The sequence below is a fragment of the Podarcis muralis genome, chromosome 13 (assembly GCF_964188315.1).
Source record: "Podarcis muralis chromosome 13, rPodMur119.hap1.1, whole genome shotgun sequence".
Taxonomy (NCBI): Eukaryota; Metazoa; Chordata; class Lepidosauria; order Squamata; family Lacertidae; genus Podarcis; species Podarcis muralis.
The window spans coordinates 10,217,783-10,244,590 of record NC_135667.1 but is presented as its reverse complement, the minus strand read 5'-3'; the positions used below and the strand labels follow the sequence as shown (position 1 = coordinate 10,244,590).

The following is a 26,808-nucleotide window of genomic DNA, read 5'->3' as shown; positions in this document are numbered from 1 at the left end:
TGGTCCATGGGGTCACAAAGAGTCGGACACGACTAAACAATTAAACAACAACAACAAAGAGTTTCCCAACTTTGATTTGGAGAATGTCTGGAAAAACGCCAAAAAAACTTAGGAAGTTTGTCCAGAATTAGAATCAGAATGACGCAGTTCCAATTAAACAAGCGGCCATGACCGAAAGTAGATCAGCTTGTCAAATTAAATGTGGAGCCTTAGGGGAATAGGTGCCTTTTAATATCTTACTTAATATTTGCATTCCCACTTTTATATGGCAAAACCTTCCCTGGACAGGTTAACCATTAGAAGGACAGCTGGTCTTAAAAGCATTGGGCAGATGCCTTGCTTTGATTTTATCTGGACTGACTTGGCTGCTGCCCAAGGTGAGAAGATTTTTGGACTGGCTTGGCGGAAACATCATTTTGTGAAGAGACATCGTGAACATACAGAGGGAACTCGGGATGTAAATTCCACACAGAATATATTGTTTTGTTTTATCTCGCTTGTTCAGAGGCTGTGAAATGTAATGAGCATTAACATCGGAATGATTTATGGGAACTATCGTGAAAATTATGAAAGCAGCAGAAGTAAGATGATCAGAACCACCCCCGACCTCAGAACATGGGAAGATAATCTTCAAATTTTTTTATAATTTGGCATAATATTTAGATTGTTTGATGGTTGAATAATATGTATAATTTGGAATATTTAATATGATTGGATTGGATTGTTAAATTGGAAAATTTAATAAATAGTATTTTTTTAAATAAAGAAGAATAGGGAAGCATTTATCATGTTAATATACTCATGTTAATATACTAAGTGGATGCTTAAGCAAAACTCCAAGGTGTAGGTGGAGTGATAGAAATTGTTGATCACGTACTTTTCATCTGTAACCTTTTTAATGATTGTAGGGAAGTGTTGATTCTCTATCTACTAAGAACTCTCTCAGGAAGATTTCCTGGGAAATCCTGAAGATCTCATTTAGATTGTATATGCTATTCTTCTCTGAGCACAAAACCAAATCATATAAAATATCAGTAAAATACAAAATACTGTACCAGCACTATTTAAAACAACTAAAATGAAATACAACAACGTAGCAGAATATCACAATGCTGACACCACTATATAACGCTCTGAAGTGACACATGACAAATGCCAGAACAAAGCAAGAAAACACTTTTTCAATTAGCCTCTGAAAGTGAACAATGTTGACTAAAATCATACTTTGGGAAAAGACTATCTTGATTTTTAAGGGCAGGAACATTTTTAGTTAATATGTTCTCAGCTATTTTTGCCTATGAATCCAATGCCAATGTCATATACTGAGTACCTCACAGGAAGGCAGTGCAGTGCTTTAAAGGATTGATGAATATGAACCAGTCTGGGTGCCTGCTTTACATAAAAGGTAAAGGAACCCCTGACCATTAGGTCCAGTCGTGACCGACTCTGGGGTTGCAGCGCTCATCTATCTTTATTGGCCAAGGGAGCCGACGTACAGCTACCGGGTCATGTGGCCAGCATGACTAAGCTTCTTCTGGCGAACCAGAGCAGCGCACAGAAACACCGTTTACCTTCCTTCAAGAGTGGCACCTATTTATCTACTTGCACTTTGATGACCTTTCGAACTGCTAGGTTGGCAGGAGCAGGGACCGAGCAACGGAAGCTCACCCCGTCATGGGGATTCGAACCGCTGACCTTCTGATCGGCAAGTCCTAGGCTCTGTGGTTTAACCCACAGCGCCACCTGCGTCCCATGCCTCCTTTACATACCTGGCAGCTTTACAGCAATATTCTATGACATCTATTAAACACAAATGGTCAATGTTACACACGTTGTTGGATATGCATATTATACCCCTTTTACTTGGTTCATTTCCCCACTCCATATTTATGAATCAGTAGATTCCTAATGCAAGGACAGCATGAAATCTCTGTTTTTCAAAATCCATATTCTACCTGTGGAATCTTGAAAAGACCTAAGACGTTTGCCATGCACCAAGAGCTATCAGAGCTAAGTCCCCCTATGACTCCTATGACATTTTTCTGGATGCCACACCTGTAGTTGGGAACAAAGTGATGTGATTTAAAGATCAGGTCCAGAGTGTTTCGGTAGGTCATCTTTGAATCATAATAGCTATCATAGATGTGGAAGCCGAGAGAGACATTGGGCAACATCCTGGGATTCTTGTTGATCTCATCAACAGCAAACACCAAGGCCAGGATTTGCTGGTAAAACTTTGTCACCACCCTGCAGATGAAATAAGAGTGGGGAAATTAATAATAATCTAGGTATGAGAGACTCACCTGCCTGCCTATCGAAAGAAAGGACAAAGCCCGCAAAGTTTATTTACTTAATAGGCAGTCTCATAATACTGTGTCATTAAAAAAGCCGTTGCACATGTCTTCGATATCTTCAGCAACCCGTGTTTGTTTTCACCAGCTTGAAAATTTGGGTATCATCAACAAAGTTGAGTACAACACTTTTGGCTGTATGTTTCTCCTAGGTTTTTATGCCTTTTCTCTTACTCTCTTTTCCGTCTGTCAACTTTGTCAACACCCTGCAAATGAAGTGAGGTTTTGTTTGATGGGGAAATTAAACAGTGCTCAGACTCTAGATAGGAAAGATTCACCTGCCTGCCTATAAAGAGAGGATGAAGCCAGCAAAGTTTATTTACTTATTTAGGCAATCTAAGAATACTGTGTTTGTTTTCGCTACCTTGAAAATTTGGGTATCATCAAAAAAATTCAGTACCGTTCCTATTTTTTTATTCCATCCCTTTTCTCTTTCTCCTACTCTCTTTTCTATCTCTCTTACCACAATTAGAATCAAAAAAGCTTATAGTTCATTGAGAGTATGAACACAGCCTATCTGCACAGAGATTTCTAATAAAATCTCTCCACACATTTAAAAAATAAAGTTCTACAGCTCTCCCCCCAATCAATCATATCAGGAATAATTAAAATAATATTAATTAACGGTTACTTACATTGGGGCATCAATGAAGTCCTGGGAAGGGTGTTTCTTGAAGGATAATTTGGGGACTATGTAATAAATATGAGAGGCCATTGCACCAATGACCAGGTCACCTGGCTCATACCACTCGTGTGGAACATGAACAGGATTATTTGTGGTGCATTTAGTACTTTGTCCTTGGGACACTATATTGGGGAGCAGCAGAAGCAGCAGGAGCAACATCCTGATGGCAAATACACTTGTCTGCATGGACTCCCCTGCTTCTCCCGGCAGTCTTATTCCTCTCCTCCACCTGATCTGAACAAGACAAATTGGGTGGCAGCTGACTCTGTCAATTTGATACTTTAAGGGACATGTATCCACCTTATTGTTAGCTTGAACATTGTCACAACAGAATGCCTTGGATGCCAAATAAGATGCAGTGGTTTGATATGAAAGAGGGAAACTGATAACTGATAAGTAACAGAGCCCTGCCTAGTTGTCTATGGAGCACAGAGGAGCTTATAATCATTTCAGGCTTGCTTGTTGATTCTTTTTTTTCCACTGTGACATCTGGAGGTTAAGTCAGGTAGATTGATTATTGTAATTTTAGTAATGATAGGGGAGAGAATCAGTTGTGCAGTGTTTTTGGATTCTATGGCGCATCAGCAGTAGGGGAACTGCCAAAATATTACTATTATTATTTTTAAATATATATTTTTATTGATTTACCAATATTGTTCCAATAGTGACCTCAATATAACAATACCAATTCTATCCAAATAATGCAATTATGACTGCCAATTTTTCAAATGTCAATTATATGATTTAATTAAACGTTTCCCCTTGCATGCTAAATTTGATGGCTTCATTCTTCTTCATTATTTCTGTGTTCCACTATGTTAATAATTTCCATTGCATTCCATGCACATATAATAATCTCTTATATAACGGCTACAGTCTTGTGATTTCTATTTGTATTAGGTAATTTATAAACTTTCAAGTGAGGAACTTTAAGTGTAGTCCTTATTCTTTCCTGCGTGTGACAATTTCCCCTCATGATGTTTTTCTGTCCATATAAGGTGCTGGATCCGTCATTCCTGCAACTGTTGATGGTTCCCATCATGCCCTGGGAGAAGTGGTTATCCCACATTTTCCAAAAGTCACTGCATCGCTTTGTCCTGTGATTCGGCTTCCAGTAAAAAAGCAGTGTTCACCATTTTTTCCAGCCTAGGAGGAACGGTCTGAATCCGGACTGCAGATACTGAATCCAAAAGGATTTATTACTGCAGCTAGTAGACAGGAAGCCGGATCTGCCAATGTAATTATATTTGTAACATCACAAAATCATAAGCAAGGAATGAACCTACAAGGTCAGCAGGATGTCTAGAGTTGAGCTGGCCCCATCCTTTCCCCGCTTCCTAATTTGTTAGTACTGTGGTATCCATCACTCTCCCACCTATGTAACACTGATCAGATATAGTTTGCCATCATATCAACTGAATGGTGGCAGCAATTCTGAATAGCATCCTTGCCTTATCAAGAAGTGGGGACACTGGATTATAGCATCAATAGACCAATGGGATATCGGAACCACACAAAGCATGATGGAGAACAGCAACAACTTGGAAAAGATGGATGCGACAAACTTGGCACCTCAGTTACCACTCAAGCCCATGTGTCCGCTCTCTCTTAAATATATTGCCCCCACCTCACCGAACAACCTTTGACCTGAAGGCTTAAAAACAAAACCTCACTATACCAGGGGGATCTTTGTGAGGGGGATAACCAAGAAGTTGGAGTCTCGGGGGGGGCCGCTAGGGGCGCATTGGAAGATGGCCGGCAATACCATCTCTCCGGCTCACACGAGGAAATTCAGAGGCTGATATGGGAGTATACAGCCTCCTTTGTTACCCCAGGGAATGGTGGGACACTGCCTTCGCTTGTGGTGCCGATTAATCACCCCCGAGTTCGAAAGATGCAGGGGGTGAGGGCACTAGGGGCACAGCCCTTGTGTGGGTTCTCGGCTCTTCCGGACGCTGTCTCCGATAGCGCGCCTGGTTGCAGCAGCTCAAAATAAACAATTAGACAGCAGCAAATGCACATGTTTCGAGTGAAGAATGGGAGTTGAGACTGCTATGTGAAGTGACCTCTGTGAAGTCGAGCAACGGGCTGGATTCAACAGGAAAATATATCAAGAAGAAGACACATCAAAGGGTCGGTATGTCGGAACGGGACGGAATGGGGGGAGGAAACTTTTCTTTTTTTATCTTATGTGATTACCTAAAAATCCCCCCCCCCCCAAGAAGACTCGTTGCAACTACTGATTATAAGCGCGATGATTCAGAACTGTGTGGAAATGAATTACTAATCAAAGACATGGTTTGTGGAATATCTGGAAAGGAATGAAAGGCCTTTGAAATGACGCAGTTAGAAAAAGAGACTTGCTAGGAAGCAGGCCTGGTTGCAGGATTTACGATCGAGGGGGAGGAGACCATGGCTTTGTTATCATATTGGACTGTGAGTTTGACCTGGCAGAACTCCCTAAGAAGATTGAGGAGAGAGTGACAGGCCTGTGACGATTAATGGATAGACTTTAAGAATGTTTTGTACGGAGTGATGAAATGGCGTCTGTCTATTTGAATATGGCTCTTGGAGGAATGGAAAATCTACACAGGACTATAACAACGTTTGTTTTTAACCCGCTTGTGGAGACTATCAGAGGTCACAAGGAAAGGATTATATGATAACAAGAAGATGAGGAAAACAATAAAGAGAAGATTGGACAGAACTGTGAATACTATTTGGACAGAACTGTGAATATTAAAGCAGCAGGAATAGAGATGTTTGGATCCCTTTCTGAGCTCGAAGCATTTGTACCCCCAACAAAAAAATAAAAATTTGGCTCTGTAATTGGAATTAATGTGATTTGATAGGTTTGTTAATAAAAATTAAATTAAAAAAAAGAAAAAGAAGTTGGAGTCTCGAGTAGGTGTTCTTTAAATAAACAATAAAGATTTATTTTTAGAACAAGGTAGTATAATACAAGTGGAGAAACTTCAATAAGAATACACTAGGTCACTTCAATTCACTTTATAGTTTCTTTCCTTTCTAAGGTGGTACTTTCCTTCATTTACCCACCCCTTTAACAAATGCAGCTCCTGAGGTACTTTCAGTAATAGTCTTAAGGGCTCACCCCCCTTCCTTCACTGGGATTTGGTAGTCTCTTCTTTCCTCAGAAGAGTCTCTCCCCTCCAGATTAGTTTGAGACCTAAGCAGACTCATCTATTTCAGCTCCTCCTTCTCCTGTCTCACCCTCAGTCTCCCAGAAAGATTTGGTCCTTTTACTCCTGCAGGACAATATACTCAGTCCTTCACGGTACACTCAGAGTGGATGTTTTATTCCAGAACCAACTCTCCCTCCTCCACACTCCTATCCTATCTCCCTATCTCACAATCTCTCCAGCCTCCCTCCTCAACCACCTCAACTCAACCCCACTCTTAACCACACTCTAACTCCATCTCCCTCGAAGTGTGTTCCTTTCAAACTCTCCCTCCTGGAACCACAGTCAATCAGAGGCTGCTGTTCTTTAAGCATTTGCTGGCAGGAGAAAAACGTAAAAAGAAATACTTGTGGAAGCAACATTTCCGTCACAATAGGCACAACATTTTACAAGGATTGGAAGAGACACCACAGACAGAATAACTGCCACACACTGGAAGAACAAGGATATAGTTCGAGTGCCTCATTTGTAGTTCTATAAATCATTTAATGTGTCAACACAAATAGAAGTTATTAATATTGCAGTTGTTGTATAAGGGATTATTATTTTGACTGGAATATAATAGAAATTAATAAGATTTTGGAATGCAGAAATAAAGGAAATCATCTAGCAATGGGGGGGGGCACCTAAATTATCTGATTCGGTATTTGAGTGATTAGTATTAGTATTAGTATAATTCAGAAAAAAAGGCTTGTCCTATTAGTGTTAGTAATATCCAGTGTGTTTTCCTCCAGATAATGTTGCATATCTCTGCTACTTTTCCTTGTTAAAACTATTTAAAAAACAAGGGAAATGGCTGTTTTACACTTCTCCTTCTTCTGTTCCTCAGCTGCCTTGTAGGTGAGAGATAAAGAATGTAGAGCCCTTAATTATTTCACAATGTTTTTGTTTCTGGTACCCTGTGTTGTCTTCAAGATGAATTTGCAGATTACACGAAGTAATTGATAAGAGACTTTTTATTAACAATCATTCATACAGTACATGTACAACATTGAACCACTGAAATTAACCATTTCTAAATGAAAAGGCTGAGAGTTTTGCTATTAAGATTCCATTTGCTTTAAATATACATTAATACATGACAGGGGTGTATGAAGTGTTAGAGAGGGGTAGTAACTCTAGCGGGGAACAAGTCGTGCTCCTTCTGGGGTAGTTTGTCTACCTCAGATCCCCACCCTGCACTCAGTTCTCACCTGTGGCTCCTAGACGTTGTCAGCATGCAACAGCAGCCACATTCCACAAAACAGATTGTACTGACTGCCTAAATTAGGTGAGGGCAGCCAATGGGCCTCAAATCTTCAGTGATTTGGGGAATTTCTCTGCATGCAAAGACAGGATAAAGCAGATGAGAGCAAAAGTGGGCATCAATGCTTAAAGAGGTGGCTACTGCAGGTGCTGTAGAGGGAAATGAGGGGCAGATGGGTCTCATAAACCTAGGAAGGGAGCCCACCTTGCAGAAGAAAACTTTGAACCTAACCCTCCATTGCTTTAGAGCATTACGCATTTGTGAAAAAGGCTTTGGGTGTAGAACCTGAGGAAAAATCTGTACCCATTGCCTTAGGAAAATCTTTGGCAGACAAAAAAGTTAAGAAGCAAACTCTACACTTATCCAGAGCAGGGACCCAGAAAGTGATACCAGCTAGCAAGTCCATGTATTTTAGGACCCAACAGAGCCACAAATTCCACTGTCATTTATACCTTTCTCTGTGTTAGATGCTCTTTGTTGTTCAGGTCAGGCCTCACCACAATTATGTAGCATTTAGGGGTGAAAATGCAAGCCAGTAACCCAGCACCAGAAGCAAAGATGGAGAAGATCTCCACAGCCACCATGTATTTTCCTCTGGTGCTCAGGTAGGTTGGAATGAAGGAGAGCCAAACACTGCAGAAGACCAGCATGCTGAAGGTGATGAACTTGGCTTCGTTGAAAGTGTCAGGCAACTTCCTGGCTAGGAAGGCCACCGTGAAGCTGATAGTGGCCAGGAAGCCCATGTAGCCCAAAACACAATAGAACATGGAGACTGACCCTTCATTACAAAGAAATATGATTTCTTCAGGCATTGAGTGCATGTCCACATCTGGGAATGGGGGAGAGGTTGCCAGCCAGAGGACACAGATTCCTACTTGAACAATGGAGCAGGAAAAGACAATGGAATAAGCCAGTTCTTTGCCTACCCATTTCCTCATATTGGATCCTGGTTTGGTAGCCATGAATGCCAAAACCACCAATATGGTTTTGGCTAAGATGCTGGAGAGGGCCACAGAGAAGACAATGCCAAAAGCAGTTTGTCGGAGAAGGCAAGTCACCATATTAGGTTTTCCGATAAACAGCAAAGAAGAGAGGAAACACAAGAGGAGGGAGATAAGGAGACCATAGGTGAGGCTTTGGTTGTTGGCTTTGACTATGGCTGTATCGTGATGCTTAATGAAGATGCCGAGCACCAGAATTGTGATGAGAGAGAATAAAAGCGCAAAAAAAGTTGAAACAATGACCAAGTTTTCATCAAAGGCTAGGAAGTTTGGAATCTTAGGAATGCATAGATCCTGGCCGCTGTTTGGATACTGATCTGCTGTGCAACTGACACATGTTTCTATGTCTGAAAACAAACGGTGCATGACAATTTGAAGCAATAAAAACTATTCTTAAGAATTTCCTAATCAGTAATCCATCTAGCATAGTGATTTCTACCTAAAAAGGTTTAAGAACTTCAAACCCAAATTCTTTTAACCTAGTGGCATCAAAAGTAAACCTCATGAATCCAATCTGGAATTTTCTACTTGGAGGATATCTACTCTTACAGCTCCCCTCCTTTGTCTTAGAACCACATAAACTGTACAGCAAATTAAGAAATTACAGCTGAAATCTTAGGAGCCTAGAAAGGCAAGTTTAATGAGACTTTCACCCTCTTGTCAAACAACCTAATTCTTAGAGGGGAAAACACCACTTGTATTCCACCCTAAGTTTGTAGAGGTTGGAGGTATAATATATAATAAAAAAATATTCAAGATGTTTTAAATATAAAAATATATTGATGTTATCTATAAACTATTAGAACATGACCTCCATTAATTTAAGCCTCCTATTCTCAACAAAATTGGCAAGAGCCCAGAGCTTTCGTAATATCTGAAGATGTCATCTCCCACCTTTCTCATCTGAGATCATTCCGTCTGGACATGGATCACAATCATAGCAGCAAAACTTCTTTCCCTCCTTCTTTTTCTTCCCATAACCAGGAAGACAGTGGGCATTACATATAGAGAGGGGTGGCACCTATCCAAAGAGACAGGAAGAGTTTAATATTGTTTTGGGGAATTATCCAGTATCAGGTGCTTTAACAGTTGCTGTTCTAAGTATCATACAAACTTAAGAAGATTTCAGTATTCATAGCTGGACCATCCAACCTTACAGCTGTGTTAAAATTTGGTGTGATTTCACCCTGGCTTTGCCTTTTGATGGAGTCACCACCTAACGACATTTGCTTCAAGGAGTTCACATGGTGTTCTTTTGTGGTGGCTCAAGGAATTAAAGGTAACCCATTATAGTGGTTCTGCTCCCACCTGCAAGGTCACAACAAGAAACTAGCACGAGGAAATCATTGAATGACCTTTGGATTGTGGTGCCCTGTTAGACCCCATTCTGTCTCCTATAGTATTTATCATCTATAGGAAATCCTTTGGAATAACATCCTAGGATCTAGCACATGGTGTCATCTGTATGCTGATGATGTGAACTTCTACCTTTCCATTGCATTTGAATGAGAGGAGGTGGTGAAGGTGCTGGTTTGGTGTCTGGAGGCAGTGATGGAAGGGATGGGGAGAGAGAAATGCTTTGGGTGGGTGGCGCCTATGCCATACCTGTTCTGGGAGGGGTTGTATTCCCTTTCAAGCAAGAGGTCTGGGAGCACTCCCACCTTAGACCTACTCACCTGTTACAACTGGTCCTAGATGCATGCACTCTGAACTTAGCTTCATACAAACTAAAATTTCATGATGTTCATTCTCAACCCAAGTAGTGATACAGCTAGCGTAGTCTTCAATCTAGTGCCACTAACTGGAGAATAGTTTCATGGATTTCATAAACAGGAAAGGTGGATGATGCTGGACTCTCTGATAGCCATTGCTCCTTCTTAGTGGGAGATGTCTTCTGCACAGGTTCCTCGATTTGGTATTGTGGCTCATTTGTTTATGTACTGATAGACCTTACAGCATTTCTTAAAGGACAATATTTCTCCTGGATGGCTTATTAGGTAAAGGTAAAGGGACCACTGACCATTAGGTCCAGTTGTGGCTGACTCTGGGGTTATGGCACTCATCTCGCTTTATTGGCCGAGGGAGCCGGTGTACAGCTTCCAGGTCATGTGGCCAGCATGACTAAGCCACTCCTGGCGAACCAGAGCAGTGCACAGAAACGCTGTTTACCTTCCCGCCGGAGTGGTACCTATTTATCTACTTGCACTTTGATGTGCTTTCGAGCTTCTAGGTTGGCAGGAGCTGGGACCTAGCAACGGGAGCTTACCCCGTTGCGGGGATTCGAACCGCCAACCTTCTGATCAGCAAGTCCTAGGCTCTGTGATTTAACCCACAGTGCCACCCATGTCCCTGGCTTATTAGCATGGAATAAATAAAAAGGGAATGTCAGTATCCCATGTAATGTAATATTATGTACAAATAAAAGTGCCATTAGCAAAACTGAAGGCCAACATGCACGGCCTCAGAGGCTGAAGGTGGAAACATACAGAAAAGTCACTCTTTCAAATAGAGTATCTCTCAATTAAAGCACTATGAAGCACTTATTTTAAGCCATATTTAATAGTGAATTTCAAAATCAATAACGTATGAATTGCTTTTGTTACAATGCATTTTGTGGATAACCACAAATTTTGGCATTTCACAGATTGCGCCGTTATTCCCATACCTGAGTGAAGTCTCTGTGCCATTTCATTCTGTCCTCATTAATGGTGAGCTCTTTGCCCGGAGGGGCCTGAGGATCCAACCTTCCCACTTTGACTCTGATGTATGATCTATTTGGGAAAGTGACCAAGTTGGTAATATCAAAGCCAGCTGCTAACTCTCCATATTCATTTAATGTGATTTCATCCCCAGCACTGTTGTTGAATGAGATTCTCTGCAGGAATGAGTGGAGCTAAGAGGAAGAGAATCAAAAGGTCTATAAAGCATTCCAATAGTCTAATTAAGATTGTTGGATAGCTTTCCAAGATGGAATTAATTCCTTTTCCTCTAGGAGGTAAACACTTCAGTTCACAATGTAGAGCATCCATATTTCAGTTGCACATTCAGGAGGAGGTGGAAATCATGAATCTGTGTCAATTCAGCATTTGACAGACTTCCATGAAGATATTATGAAGGAGAGTTGAGCCCCTAGACCTGCTTGCTTGGGACCTGACCGTGACAGGGACAGAATTTGAGAAGTCATGTAAGAGAAGCAATGGGAACTCATGTTCTCAAAGACAGGAATGCAAGATGAGAACATCTGACTGAACCTTTCCTTACTTTATAGAGCAGAGCTGAGCATAGTGTCATGGGCTTGCTGGATGCAGAGGAGTGGCAGGAAGCAGCAGCTGGGGAACCCCCAAGGGACACCCCAAGGAAAGGAGGCTCAGAACCAGGGATTGATGGTGGGATGACAAGGAGTGGTCAGTGACAGAAGAGGGAGCAGACTGGGAAGAGGGGTTTTTGGAAACAGAAGAGACAACAGGGTTATGTGAGCAGGAAGAGGTTGTGACAGACAGCAATCCAGTCTCCAAGGCAGAAGAGGAGGCTAGAGAGAAGGGGGCAAAGGGGCAGAGAACAGATGGTTGCCAGGCCAGGCTCCAGGCCCCATAGAAAACTGGTGGCAGGCATGCATGCAAGGAAGGAAGGACTGGGTACTTGGGGAGGAGGACTGCCAGGATGTCCCTGGGTGGTGACCTCTCCCAATGGGATGCTCTTCTGCCCTCCTCCCCCATTCTACACCACTGGGTAATTGGAGAAGGTCATAGAGACAGAGAGATTTGCGGAGGGATTTGGAGAGGTAACAGAGATTTTCAGAGTGTGGAGGAAGAGGTGGTTGGCAGAGCCTCAGACTGTAGAATAGCTCCGAAACACAAGGCATTATCATTGCCATCATCAGCTGCTGAGAAACCAAAAAGTGTAAGGCAGTTTCCACAGTGGAAAAGAAGTTGGAGGTGCTGGACTTCTTGAAGGATAGGACGTCTGTGAGTGCTGAGGCATGCAAATTTGGCCGCAACGAATCCAGTATCCAAGTCATCAATGTTCATGAGAGGGAAAAACATGGGACTGTGGCAGCACTGACTGCAAATTTGACCAGCCAGGGGGACAAGGCTTTGGTGAAGCAGAGATGGCACGGAACTTATGGGTGGAAGATATGAACTGGACATTGGTTTCTGTGGATAGCAGCATCGTAAACCAAAATCCTCCGATCCTCTAAGACCACTCCCAATCATTCACAGATGAGGACCAGCTTGCCAATGGAATTTAAAGCCAGCCCAGGTTTGCTTAACAGCTTTAAGATTTGCTTAAACCTGAAGAATGTCTGAATGACAGGGGAGGCTGCATATGCAGAAAAAGAGGCTTCCAAAATGAACCCTGCACAACAAGCCGAACACAACATCTGACTGTCAGTCAGACCCTCTGGTGCTTTTATCATATGAAGAATCATTCAGTGAGGGAGAAGAAGAGGAAGAGGAAGAGCCACATTTGTCCCTGACCGGTAAGTGAAGCAGTTTTTTAAAAATAGCTTTAAATTGGTTTTCTAGGAGTTATTCTGGCTTTACATGAGTCTGCTTATATGTGTGATGGCCAGGAATGTGAGTTAACTGTCATAGTTGTTGCCTGGTTAGATATGAAAGCTTGAGTGATGTAAAGTCAGTTCAGTATCACTATGGGAAATATTCTAATTCCCATCTTTGATACAATAAAATTACTTAAGGTTTATCTTTAATTTCTTAACTTCTATTCTTTTATTTCATTAAAAGGTAAAGGTAAAGGTACCCCTGCCCGTACGGACCAGTCTTGACAGACTCTGGGGTTGTGTGCCCATCTCACTTAAGAGGCCAGGGGCCAGCGCTGTCCAGAGACACTTCCGGGTCACGTGGCCAGCGTGACAAAGCTGCATCTGGCGAGCCAGCGCAGCACACGGAAACGCCGTTTACCTTCCCGCCAGTAAGCGGTCCCTATTTATCTACTTGCACCTGGGGGTGCTTTCGAACTGCTAGGTTGGCAGGCGCTGGGACCAAGCAACGGGAGCGCACCCCGACGTGGGGATTCGAACCGCCAACCTTTCGATCGGCAAGCCCTAGGCGCTGAGGCTTTTACCCACAGCGTCACCCGTATCATTACTGATAATTAAATGCCAACTCACATAATGGATCAATGCAGTGAATGCTTTGTAAGAGAGAACATTACCTGCCAAGGTTCTACATACTGAGGAGAGAGTTTTCCCTTAGCATCTCTCCTTTTGCGGATGACTGCAGCCAAGTGCATTCTATTTAAGGCATGTGCCAAAGCATAGACAGCATTATAGATACTGTAGCTGTGGCCAGTCATGCTCATTTCAAAATATGGTGCAGGGAGACTCTCCAGCATCTCCTCTCCAGTACACGTGGTTGGTGAGAGAGTGGCATTTGAAAGTGAACAACTGAATGCATCTTCCCAGAAATCTTGGATAAAACCATCTGTGTCTGTCCAATAAGGATGTACATTCTGAAGAAAGTCTTGAAATTTGTGAATCTCCTTGGAGTGAATCGCAAAGGAGATAGCACCATGGAACATTCGTATATTAACATTAAATTTTTTTTGCAGGCTATATAATATGAAATCAAGTTGGGCTGTTGTAATCCATACTTTTCCTTCGTGTGACTTCTTATAAGGAAGTAGTAACTGAGTTATCTCCATTGTCTTTATAGCACTTGCTAACCATATAATAAATCTACCTTCTCCATATACAAGAACTGCATTGGCTTTGCTGGTTGTAAAAGGTGTAAATGAAAACCATGCATTCAGCGTTCCTACTATGTTACCGTTATAATGCACATTGGGTTTAACTTTTTCTGTGAATGCTGAACAGAGTCCATTATTGAACAGCATTGGTTCTATTGTCTGTAAGAAACGTTCTCCAGCTTCATTAGCTGGAGTGATGAGCCCAACCCATTTCCATCTGAAATGCAGAAGTAACTGGATTATTCCCTTGTACTGATGATCTTCATTGGGAACCATGCGGTAAAAGGAAGGGAACTCGGTTCCATCATTTATGGCTGGTTCAAATGAGCCAAATGAAATCTGGAAAAGGAAAAAGCCAAACATTTCCAAGTGTAATAAAAAACTAATGGTATTCCAACTACTTTGAATATAAATATAAATCCTATATATCCCAAATATATGAAGCTTAGGGACAGCACCAACCTCAATTTACATAGAAAAACATAGACAATCTTGCTCTATGCTTTCTGTGGATATTATTATTACTATTATTGTTATATCACAGTTTCATACTTGTGCACATCGATTCTTTTCAAGTAGAGGGAAGAAATTATCATTGCTTATTTTAATATATTAATAAAGGAATGATTGAGGTGGAGATAGAGCAATAGAAACTGTTCCTTTGCTCTGTAACCTTTACAGTGGTTGTAGAGATTGGCTGATTCTCCATCTGCTAAGAACTCTCCTGGGAAGATTATATATGTTATATATATATATTATATATTATATATATATATATATATATATATATATATATATATATATATATATATATATGCTTTCGTAGATTTTCACGGGTACAGGAATGCAGGTTTTGGTGTCCTCGGGTATCTTCCCGTGTAAAAGTTGGGGTGTCTAGGCGACGTTTTATATATGTTATTATTCTCTGACCACAAGAAACCACATTATTTAAAATATCAGTAAAATACAGAATCACAGAATCATAGACTGGTTGCAAAGATTGAAACAACTAAAATGAAAACTAACTATACAGCAGAACAACATAATATTGCCACTACCATATAACTTTCCAGAATGTCAAATGTCTGAACAATAACAAGAAAACCGTGTTTTTAATTAACTTCTGAAAGTGAGCAATGCTAAATAAAACCATACTTCCCCAGGAAAGGAATTTCATAAGTTTGAAGGGAAGGAAAATTCTTAGTTACTGCGTCCTGAGTTATTTATGCATTTGTAAGGTAGTGTCAACAGCATAAATTGATATGGGTAGCTCAGAGACATGCAGTGCAGTCCTTTCTGGACTGATTCAATACGAACCATTGAGGTGCCTCATTTACGAACCTAGCACCTGACAGCAATCTTCTATTGCATCTATTAGACACAAATTGCCCACATTGTTGGATATGCATATTAGGCCCCGACCCCAATTATATCCACATTTTGCAGTCCCCTTTTACTATTTCCATTTTACCATATTTATGAATCAATAGGTTCCTGCTGCATGGAAACGAGAAGAGTGAATTATGGAACGAAATACCCATTTTTCAAAATCCATATTCTACCTGTGGAATCTTGAAAAGACCTAAGACGTTTGCCATGCACCAGGAGGTATCAGAGTCAAGTCCCCCAATGGCTCCTATGACATTTTTCTGGATGCCACACCTGTAGTTGGGAACAAAGTGATTTTCATTAAAGATCAGGTCCAGAATTGTTCGGTAGGCCATCTTTGAATCATAATAGCTATCATAGATGTGGAATCCCAGAGAGACATTGGGCAACATCCTGGGATTCTTGTTGATCTCATCAACAGCAAAGACCAAAGCAAGGATGTGCTGGTAGAACTTTGTCATCACCCTGCAAATGAAATGAGTTAATGTTTAATGGGAAAATTAAACAGTGCATATTATCTAGATATAGGAGAAATTCACCCACCTGCTTATAAAGGGCACAGCCAGCAAAATTTATTTATTTATTTATTTAGACAACCTTTATATATTACTGTGTCAATAAAAATATATTAAAGTGTTTTCTACAGCTGCTGCAAACTTCATGACGTCTTCATCAAACTATCTACTAGGACCACAACATCTTACTGATGATTTCTTAACAACCTGTTGAGACCCCATGACCGTAGAGGTGAAGTTAATTTTTTTGCTCATCACTTGCTTACAGTCAATTGCATTTCTCATTTTCCTGCCCATGCATTAAGTTTATCATTTTGTTGCTGTTTGCAACCCATGTTTGTTTTCTCCACCCTGGACATTTTGCTATCATCAGCAAAGTTAAGTTCCTCACTGCTTGCCCATTTGTTCTTCATATGTTTTTATGCCATCCCTTTTCTCTTGCTCTCACTCTCTTTTCTCGCTGCCTTTATAGACTTAGACAAAAAAGCTTAATGTTCATTGCCATTAAGCTTTTCTGCATAGCCTATGTGCATGGATATCTCTAATAAAATTGTGTGTGTGTGTGTGTGTGTGTAAAATCCTTCCATTCTTTTTCTTAAAAAAATTCTAAAGCTTTTTTCTCCAAACCAATCAAAAGTTTTTTTTCCAGTCAGCCATGACATATAAAGAATAAATAAAATAATATTAAGTACCATATAAGTACCACTTACTTACAGTGGGGTATTAATGAAGACCTGGGAAGGGTGTTCATTGAAAGAAACTCTGGGTAATATGTAATACATATAAGATACCGTTGCACCAATGACAAGGTCACCAGGTTCATACCACTCATTTGGAACATGGACAGGATTATTTGTGGTGCATTTGACACTTTGTACTTGGGACCCCATGTTGGTGAGAAGCAGAAGTAGAAGCAACATCCTGATGACAAATGTCCTTCTCTGCATAGACACTCCTGTTTCTCTTTACAATATTATTGCTGTCCTCCACTTGATTTGAACAAGAGAGATTGGGTGGTCATTGACTGTTAATTTGGTATTTTAAGGGACATGTATCCACCTATTGTTAACTTAAACCCTGTCACAACAGAATGCCTTGGATGCATTAATATGATGCAGTAATTTGATATGAAAGAGGGAAACTGAAAACTGAGAGGTAACAACGTCCAGCCTCTCTCTCCTCCTTTACCATAGCTGTCTATGAAACACTGGGGAACTAATAATCATTTCAGACTTGCATGTTGCGTGTTTTCCACTCTGACATCTCAAGCTTCAGCTTGTGGAATTGATTATAGTAATTCTAATAATTACAGGGGAGAGAATCACTTTTGTAGTGCTTTTGGAGTCTATGGCGCATCAGCAGTGGGGGAACTGCCAAAGTAATTATATTTGTGATGTTTCAGAATAATAGGTTAGGATTGTACCTAGAAGGTCATCCAGTTCATACCCTGTCAATGCAGAATACCCACAAGTATTTGCTATTTTTTAAAATCCACTGATAAGCAGGAAACAACACTCTTCATAAAATTTCTCTATCAAGTATTTTTTAGAGTTTCTGAGTGTCAGAAGTACATTGAAGGAAACTAGGGAAGATACCATTAGCAGTTTGGGAGAAAAGCTGATAACCAACTACAGCGAGAAGTAATCCTTGAACGTATATGCCAACAATTTTGAATAATTGTAATACTTACAATTGGCAGATAGTGATGTGGAAGTACCCATTTGTTTTTACTTTCTTTGTTTTTCCTCCTTTTTATCTTTTTATCTTTTTGCATTGTTTTGTTTGTTCTTTCTGTTTCTTTCTTTCTCTCTCCTTGTTTTATTTTTGTATCGTTATCATTCAGATTTGGAAACATTTATAAGAAGCTTTGGAAGTAAGAAAACAACTCACTCTGAAACTTACTTATAGGTGGTACCTAACACCACGGAAACTATGCCCAGGAACCTCACCAAAATGCTGGAGAGGATACACCTCCACAGGCACATACCTCCACATGTGATGGGAATGTCCTAAAATCCAACTCTTCTGGACCTCGATCATACAAGAAATATGCAAAATATCTAAGCAATATTAGAAGTCACTCCAGAACTGGCCCTACTAAACATCTTCCAAGACAATAATGCCCACTCACAACACAAAGAGCTTATAACCCACCTACTCTCAGTAGCCAGAAGCATCATAGCCTGACACTGGAAAGACTTCTCAGGAGTAAGCGTAGATCAATGGTATCAAATAGTATGGGGAACAGCCTTACGGGAAAACCAACCAATAAACTGAAACTGACAAGGGGACAAACAGAAGATGATGCCTTCACTCCTGTATGGTTAACCTTGATCATATAGCCCAACAAGGCAACAACAAGAACTTGCCATCAGCATATGAATCAGTCTGGCTAACCTGATCCAAGCACACACACACACCACTCACACATGAAAATAAATTTCACTATATCCAGTCAAAGACAACCAGCCACACCCTTAGCCACCCCCAACCTCTTTCACCACCAAAGGAATACAAGCGAATAGTAAAGAGAACCCACACAAGTGATGCTGACACAAAACCCCACACATACACTAAGTAGAATAGAAGCATTGCCACCCGACCCCACTCCACTCGCCATCCCCCCTTTTCTTCCTAATGTAGTCCTAACGTCTCAACAAATGAAACTGATCTGTAGAAAATGTAACTTGAAAAAAGAGACATTGCACATAGTTTATTAAACCAAGAAATTTTAATAAAAATATATCTTTCTTTTTTTAAAAAAAAAAAAAGCTTGGGAGGTGTGGAAGGAAGCAGGAGGGTCCCTGGATGAAAGGCATGATAGAAAGTGTCTCCCAGGGGGAGAGACTGGGAGAAGAAAGTAGGGTCTCAGGGGGGAGATGGGAAGGTCTACTTCTCTGTTTGTGAATAAATGAGTAGATATATATGATATAAATATGATAAAGGGCCCATCTTCTCTCTCTTTCTCTCCTTATTTTTGGGTTTTTTCTTTTTATTCACCTTGTTCTGTAGACTAGGTTGATTTTTATTGCATTCCATGTTGAAATTTTTCAATAGGATAGAATTGAATTTATTATGGTCCCAGACCAGAGTCACATACCGTATTAAACAAATCAGAAACACAATAAAATTAAGCTTAAATTAACAATCAATATAACAATAAACAATACAGTTATGACAGCAGTTAAAATATAGTTTAAGTCTTAATCTCTACAATATTATCTATAATTTGCTTCTAAGGCCTTAGTCTTTATAATACACAGCTTGTTCCCTAGGTTTTATGGCAACCGTGCAAAATTTGGCCACCTTTAATGTGATCTCTGGATCCTTTTCCTCTATCAGAGATTTTAAACATTGAGGTTGGGGCCCACTTGGAATTTTCTGTATAAGAGGGGTGATAAAAACTGAGCGTATATCCCTGTAAAAACAGCATCGTAGCAGGGCATAAGAGATGGTTTTCACCTCTAATGCGCCGCAGGGGTAAACTCGTTATAAAAATTATACATATAAGAACTTCCAGATTGGCAAAGCCAAGTGTATGCACTTGTTTGAGTGGTAGTGCACTAAGGCATATGGTAAATAAGAACAGTTTGAACAAGTAAACCTAAAACCGAATGAAAATAGTAAAACACCTCCTGCTAAATAGCATCTAGATGTGTTCACTACTGAGGACAAAGCTTTAAAATGAAGCAATTTCAAATCCAAATAGACCAAGGTCAGCAAGAACTTCCAGCCCTCACAAACTTCATCTTCTTCTGTTCTTGGAGTCTCCTATTCTTACTTCATTTTGTTCTTCATTAGCCTTCCAAGACAAAGACAAAAATCTCTGAAAAACCCTGGTGACAGCTTTATTTGCATACATTGTTTCTTTCCACTTCTTAGCCAATCTTCTTAGCACAGTAGAACTCTGTTTAGATTCCCATTACCCAAAATCTGAAGTTTCTTTTTTGAAATTTTGTCCTTCCTGTGCAGCTGCTAAAGAGTTTCAAGGGAAAAGTGGTCATTATTCCAAAAGCAAAATCAATGAGAGAGGGTGCCATGCTATTGTATCCACATGTGAATACAGCAGATTTCCATGAGCAAACAAGGGAAGGACCATAGTTTAGTAACATATTCTTTTTATTGAATGAACCCAGTTCACACAGTTGGCAGTCACTTACTAGATCGCTATTCTTTGTCAGTCTTTGGTTCTCATTACATGTGAAACCAGATATCCATACAGGTAGCTATTGTGCAAGATGGGGTTCACAAAAGGTCAGGGAGCTGGCATGGATATGGAGTGAAGTTGGAAACAGGGGTGAAAAGCAATCCAGGGCCCCCCAAACAGTCCAGGCCACACTTGATGAAGCCAGGGACCTCTGGCATGATCTGAGATTCATTCCGAAGCAGTTCAAGAGCTGGCCTAATATCTAATTAGTGTCAAAATCTCTAATTAAATATATGGCTGGAAGAAGAGTGGGAAGATATGAAGTTGAAACTTCTCCAAACTCAGGATTGGGGAAGGGGTCCAATTCCACAGGGTTCTCTTTTGCAACCAACTTATTTGTGGAGAAACTGCATGTAGTTGAGCACCCTGCAGGATCTCTGCCCCGAGGCAACCGTTGAGTGAAGGCAAGGAATCTGTGGGGTGGGGCATCAGGTAGGAAGGAGAATCAGGCACTCAATCTCCTACATAATCCTGGGAATGCACACTTTGCAGCTTCCAATGGTCTCCCCAAATTTGTTCAGGAAAGGCACAGATCCTCATGAGCAGAAATGTGGGGCACCCATGGGGATGAAGGAGAAGAGTAGGAAGGCAAAGTAAATTTTCTGGTAAAGTCTTGGTGGGGAAATGACAGGGAAAGTGAAGCCTGCTAGAAAGTCCATTTAGCCTAAGAACCAAACGAGCCACAAATTCATCTGTCCCTTAAACCTTTCTTTGTGTTAGCTGTTCTCTGTTGTTCAGGTCAGGCCTCACTACAATAATGTAGCATTTGGGGGAAAAGATGCAAGCCAGTAACCCAGCACCAGAAGCAATGATGGAGAAGATCTCCACAGCCACCATGTATTTTCCTTTGGTGCTCAGATAAGTTGGAATGAAGGAGAGCCAAACACTGCAGAAGACCAGCATGCTGAAGGTGATGAACTTGGCTTCGTTGAAAGTTTCAGGCAACTTCCTGGCTAAGAAGGCCACCGTGAAGCTGATAGTGGCCAGGAAGCCCATGTAGCCCAAAACACAATAGAACATGGAGACTGACCCTTCATTACAAAGAAATATGATTTCTTCAGGCATTGAGTGCATGTCCACATCTGGGAATGGGGGAGAGGTTGCCAGCCAGAGGACACAGATTCCTACTTGAACAATGGAGCAGGAAAAGACAATGGAATAAGCCAGTTCTTTGCCTACCCATTTCCTCATATTGGTTCCTGGTTTGGAAGCCATGAATGCCAAAACCACCAATATGGTTTTGGCTAAGATGCTGGAGAGGGCCACAGAGAAGATGATGCCGAAAGCGTTTTGTCGGAGAAGGCAGGTTACCTTATTAGGTTTTCCAATGAACAACAAAGAACAGAGGAAGCACAAAAGGAGGGAGATGAGGAGAGTATAGGTGAGGCTTCTGTTGTTGGCTTTGACTATGGCTGTATTGCGATGCTTAATGAAGATGCCGAGCACCAGAATTGTGATTAGAGAGAATAAAAGTGCAGAGGAAGTTGAAACAATGGCCAAGGTTTCATCGAAGGCTAGGAAGTTTGGAATCTTAGGAATGCATAGATCCTGGCCGCTGTTTGGATACTGATCTGCTGGGCAACTGACACATGTTTCTATGTCTGAAAACAAACAAAGAATGCATGACAGTTTGAAGCATCCAAAATTATTTTAAAGAATTTCCTCATCAATCCATCTAGCACAGTATTTTCTACCTAAAAAGCTTTAAGAACTTCAAGCCCATATGCTTTTAACCTAGAGCCATCAAAAATAAATCTCATGAATCAAACCCGGAATTTTCTACATGGAGGACATCTGCTCGTACAGTCCCCCTGCTTTTTCTTAGAACCAAATAAACTGTACAGCAAATTAAGAAATAAATTACAACTTAAATCTTTGGAGTCCAGAAAGGCAAGTTTAATGAGACATTTACCCTCTTGTCAAACAACCTAATTCTTAAAGGAGAAATCACCACTTTTATTCCACCCTAATTTTGTAGAACTTGAGCAGGTATAGGAAAACTTGGCCCTCCAGATGTTTTGGGACTACAATTCGCATCATCTCTGACCACTGGTCCTGTTAGCTAGGGATGATGAGAGTTGTAGTCCCAAAACATCTGGAGAGCCGAGTTTGCCTCTGCCTGAACTTGAAGGTGAAATATATTTTTAAAAAATTCTTCAAGATGTTTTAAAGATAAAAATATATTGATGTTATATATAAACAATGAGAACAACACATCTGTTAATTTAAACCTTTTGTCCTGCAGCAGTTTATCGTCAACAGAATTGCCAAGAGCCCAGAGCTTTCGAAATATCTGAAGATGTCATCTCCCACCTTTCTCATTTGAAATCATTCCTTCTGGACATGGATCACAATCATAGCAGCAAAACTTCTCCCCCTCCTTCTTTTTCTTCCCATAACCAGGATGGCAGTTGGCATTACATAGAGAAAGCGGTGGCACCTATGCAAAGAGATAGGAAGAGTTTAATATTATTATATTGTTTTGGGGGATTGATCAAATATCCAATATCAGGTGATATAAGAGTAAATATGAGGACTAATGGTGGGAAATGATCCATATGTACACAAGTGGCACATATAGTGTGGTAAAAAGCTGCTGCTCTAAGCATCATACAAACTTAAGAAGATGTCAGTATTCATGCCTGGACCATCCAACCTTACAGCTGTGTTAGAATTCGGTGTGATTTCACCCCTGGCTTGGCCTTTTGATGGAGTCACCACCTAACAGCATTTGTTTAAGGTGTTCACATGGTGTTCCTTTGTGGTGGCACAAGGAATTAAAGGTAAGCCATTATAGTGGTTCTGCTCCTACCTGCAGGGTCAGTACAAGAAACTAGCACTAGGAAATCATTGAATGACCTTTGGATTGTGATGCCCTGTTAGATCCCATTCTGTCTCCTATAGTATTTATCATCTATAGGAAACCCTTTGGAATAATATCCTAGGATCTGACACATGGTGTCATCTGTATGCTGATGATGTGAAGTTCTACCTTTCCATTCCATTGGAATGAGAGGAGGTGGTGAAGGTGCTGGACAGGTGTCTGAAGACAGTGATGGAAGGGATGGGGGCTGAATCCTTATCAGAGAGAAATGCTTTGGATGGGTGGTTCCTATGCCAGACCTGCTCTGGGAGGGGTTGCATTCCCTTTGAAGCAAGAGGTCTATGAGCACTCTTCTAACTCATCACTAGAGTCTGAAGTGTTTTTTGGTGTTAGCTAGGATTCCTCCAGCCACATCAGACATATTGACCAGTTACAAACAGTCCTAGATGCATGTACCAGAGTTGCTTCATACAAACTAAAAAAGATTATGATGTTCATTCTCAACCCAAGTAGTGATACAGCTTGCTCCTTCTTAGTGGGAGATGTCCTCTGCGCATGTTGCTCATTTTCATATTGTGGCTCATTTGTTTATGTACTGTTAGACCTTACAGCATTTCTCCAAGATGGCTTATTAGCATGCATTAAATAAAAAGGGAATTTCAGTATCCCATGTAATATCATGTAAAAAGAAAAGTGCCATTAGCAAAATTGAAGGCAACAGGTGCAAAAATTAAAGGTGCAAAAATAAAGGAAATGTCACTCTTTCAAATAGAGTATCTCTCCAATAAAGCACTATCCATCTAGATATGAAAACTTCTTATTTTAAGCTATATTTAATAGTGAATTTCAAAATTAATAATGTATGAATGGCTTTTGTTACATCGCATTTTGTGGATAACCACAAATTATGGCATTTCACATATTGTGCCATTATTCCCATACCTGAGTGAAGTCTCTGTGCCATTTGATTATGTCCTCATTAATAGTGAGCTCTTTGCCAGGAGGGGCCTGAGAATCCAGCCTCCCCACTTTGACCCTGACATATGATCCATATGTCTGAAGTGGTTTCAGGTTCTAGTGAATTTCAAAATGAATAATGTATGAAGTGCTTTTGTTACATCCTATTTTGTGGATAACCACAAATTCTGGGTTTTCAGGGACTGTGCCATTATTTCCATACCTTAGTGAAGCGTCTGTTCCATTTGATTCTGTCTTCATTAATGGTGAGCTCTTTGCCCGGAGGGGCCTGAGGATCCAACCTTCCCACTTTGACTCTGACATAGGAATTATTTGGGAAAGTGACCAAGTTGGTAATATCAAAGCCAGCTGCTAACTCTCCATACTCATTTAATGTAATTTCATCCCCAGCACTGTTGTTGAATGAGATTCTCTGCAGGAATGAGTGGAGCTAAGTGGAAAAGAATAAAAAGGTCTATAAAGCATTCCAATAGTCTGATTAAGATTGTTGAATAGCTTTCCAAGATGGAATTAATTCTTTTTCCTCTAGGAGTTAAACACTTCAGTTCACTATGGAGAGCATCCATATTTCAGTTGCACATACAGGTGAAGGTGGAAATCATGAATCAGTGTCAATTCAACATTTGACAGACTTCCATAAAGATATTATGAAGGAGAGTTGAGCCCATAGACCTGCTTCCTTCGGACCTGCCTTTGTCAATATCCATGACAGGGCAGAAGAGAAGCGATGGGAGCCCATGTTCTCAAAGGATAGGAATGCAAGATGAGAACATCTGACTGAACCTTTCCTTAGTCTATAGGGTGCATTTGAGCATGGTGTCATGGACTTGCTGGATGCAGAGGAGTGGCAGAAAGCAGCAGCTGGGGAACCCCCAAGGGACACCCCAAGGAAAGGAGGTGCAGAGCCAGGAATTGGTGGTGGGATGACAAGGAGTGGTCAGTGGCAGAAGAGGGAGCAGCCTGGGAGGAGGGGGCTGTTGGAAATTGAAGAGGCAACAGCAGGGGTCAGCAACCTTTTTCAGCCGTGGGCCACTGTACCTCAGACCTTGTGGGGGGCCGGACTATATTTTGGAAAAAAAATATGAACGAATTCCTATGCCCCACAAATAACCCAGAGATGCATTTTAAATAAAAGGACACATTCTACACATGTAAAAACATGCTGATTCCTGGACCATCCGTGGGCCTGATTGAGAAGGTGATTGGGCCGCATCCAGCCCACGGGCCTTAGGTTGCCTACCCCTGGGCAACAGGGTTAAGTGAGATGGAAGAGGCTCTGACAGACAACAATCCAGACTCAGAGGCAGGAGTATGGAGAGAAGCAGGGTCTAGAGACTGTGGCCACACAGTTGTTTGCCTCTTCTGGGGTAAGGCTTCATGGCCCAGAAACCTCTGGCGGTGGGCAGGCAGGCAAATTTGAGGAGTTGGGGACAGTGGCCTGCCTGCCTGCCTGTTTTCTCTTGGATAGGCTGAAGATCCCCATAGAAGCCAGTGCCTGAGGTGGGGGTCCTGGTTGTGCTCCCTCAGAATTATGGGTCTGGGGCCATGGACCCCGGCCTCCAACTTTACACCACTGGGTAACTGGACAGGTAAGAGAGACAGAGAGAATTGCAGAGGGATATGGGGATAAAACGGAGGGGTTTGCAGTGTGAAGGAGGTGGTTGGCACAGCTTCAGTTACTTGTACTTGTTGGTAGTCTGATGCTTATGAAAGTCTGTATCATCTAATGTCTGTTCAGTATCATTATAGGAAATATTCTAATTCCCATCTTTGATTCAATAAAAATTCCTTAGCTTTATTTTTAATTTCTTAAGTTCTATTTTTTTTATTTCTTTACTGATAATTAAAAGCCATCTCACATAATTTATCAATGCAGTGTACCTGCCAAGATTCTACATATTGTGGAGAGATTTCCCCCCGGGCATCTCTTCTCTTGCGAATGACTCCAGCCAAGTGCATTCTATTTAAGGCATGTGCCAAAGCATAGACAGCATTATAGATACTGTAGCTGTGGCCAGTCATGCTCATTTCAAAAAATGGTGCAGGGAGGCTCTCCAGCATTTCCTCTCCAGTACACGAGTTATCAGTGAATGCTGAGAGAGTGGCATTTGAAAGTGAACAACTGAATGCATCTTCCCAGAAATCTTGGATGAAACCATCTGCCTCTGTCAAATAAGGTTGTATATTCCGAAGAAAGTCTTGAAAGTTGTGGATCTCCTTGGAGTGAATTGCAAAGGAGATAGCACCGTGGAACATTCGTATATTAACATAAATTTTTTTTTGAAGGCTGTGTAATATGAAATCAAGTTGGGTTGTCGTAATCCATACTTTTCCTTCACGTGACTTCATATGAGGAAATAGGAGCTGAGTAAACTCCATCACGATTAAAGCATTTGCCAACCATAGAATAAATCTACTTTCTCCAAATACAAGAACTGCATTGGCTTTGCTGGTTGTGAAAGTTGGTAACAATATCCTTGAGTCAGCCAGAGTTTCTAGAAAGTCACCATTATAATGCAGATTGAGTTCAACTCTTTCTGTGAAAGCTGAACAGATTCCATTCTTGAAAAACATGGGTTCAATTGTCTGCAAGAAATGTTCGCCGGCTTCATTAGCTGTAGTCACGAGCCCAACCCATTTCCACCTGAAATGCAGAAGTAGCCGGATAATTCCCTGATACTGAAGGTCTTCATTGGGGACCAT

At 41.0% G+C, this 26,808-nt stretch overlaps 2 protein-coding genes across 2 annotated transcripts; both read right to left on the bottom strand.

Moving 5' to 3' along the window:
• Window positions 1-1,937: 1,937 nt before the first annotated feature.
• Window positions 1,938-16,986, bottom strand: LOC114583470 (vomeronasal type-2 receptor 26-like). The gene is made up of 8 exons (XM_077918000.1): window positions 16,811-16,986; window positions 15,755-16,046; window positions 13,659-14,531; window positions 11,149-11,376; window positions 9,378-9,504; window positions 7,935-8,830; window positions 2,987-3,270; window positions 1,938-2,247 (listed from the first exon to the last, which is right to left on the bottom strand). Exons 1-8 carry the CDS (start codon window positions 16,984-16,986, stop codon window positions 1,938-1,940), a joined length of 3,186 nt encoding a protein of 1,061 aa, XP_077774126.1.
• A 4,016-nt stretch (window positions 16,987-21,002) lies between these two features.
• On the bottom strand, window positions 21,003-26,808 carry LOC114583471 (vomeronasal type-2 receptor 26-like). The gene is made up of 4 exons (XM_077917999.1): window positions 25,987-26,808; window positions 24,308-24,535; window positions 22,617-22,743; window positions 21,003-21,904 (listed from the first exon to the last, which is right to left on the bottom strand). Exons 1-4 carry the CDS (start codon window positions 26,806-26,808, stop codon window positions 21,003-21,005), a joined length of 2,079 nt encoding a protein of 692 aa, XP_077774125.1.

Bases quoted from the DNA above. Each gene is read 5' to 3' on its own strand.
- LOC114583470 (XM_077918000.1), bottom strand. From the start codon at position 16,986: ATGGGGTCCCAAGTACAAAGTGTCAAATGCACCACAAATAATCCTGTC. The intron at 16,047-16,810 runs GTAAGTAAGTGG...TTTCATTTGCAG, and splicing joins GTCTTCATTAATACCCCACT to GGTGATGACAAAGTTCTACC. The intron at 3,271-7,934 runs GTATAAATGACA...TGTCTTGTTCAG, and splicing joins AGCATCTAACACAGAGAAAG to ATCAGGTGGAGGAGAGGAAT.
- LOC114583471 (XM_077917999.1), bottom strand. From the start codon at position 26,808: ATGGTCCCCAATGAAGACCTTCAGTATCAGGGAATTATCCGGCTACTT. The intron at 24,536-25,986 runs GTACACTGCATT...TTTTCCACTTAG, and splicing joins AATATGTAGAATCTTGGCAG to CTCCACTCATTCCTGCAGAG. The intron at 21,905-22,616 runs GTGGGAGATGAC...GTTTGTTTTCAG, and splicing joins AATGATTTCAAATGAGAAAG to ACATAGAAACATGTGTCAGT.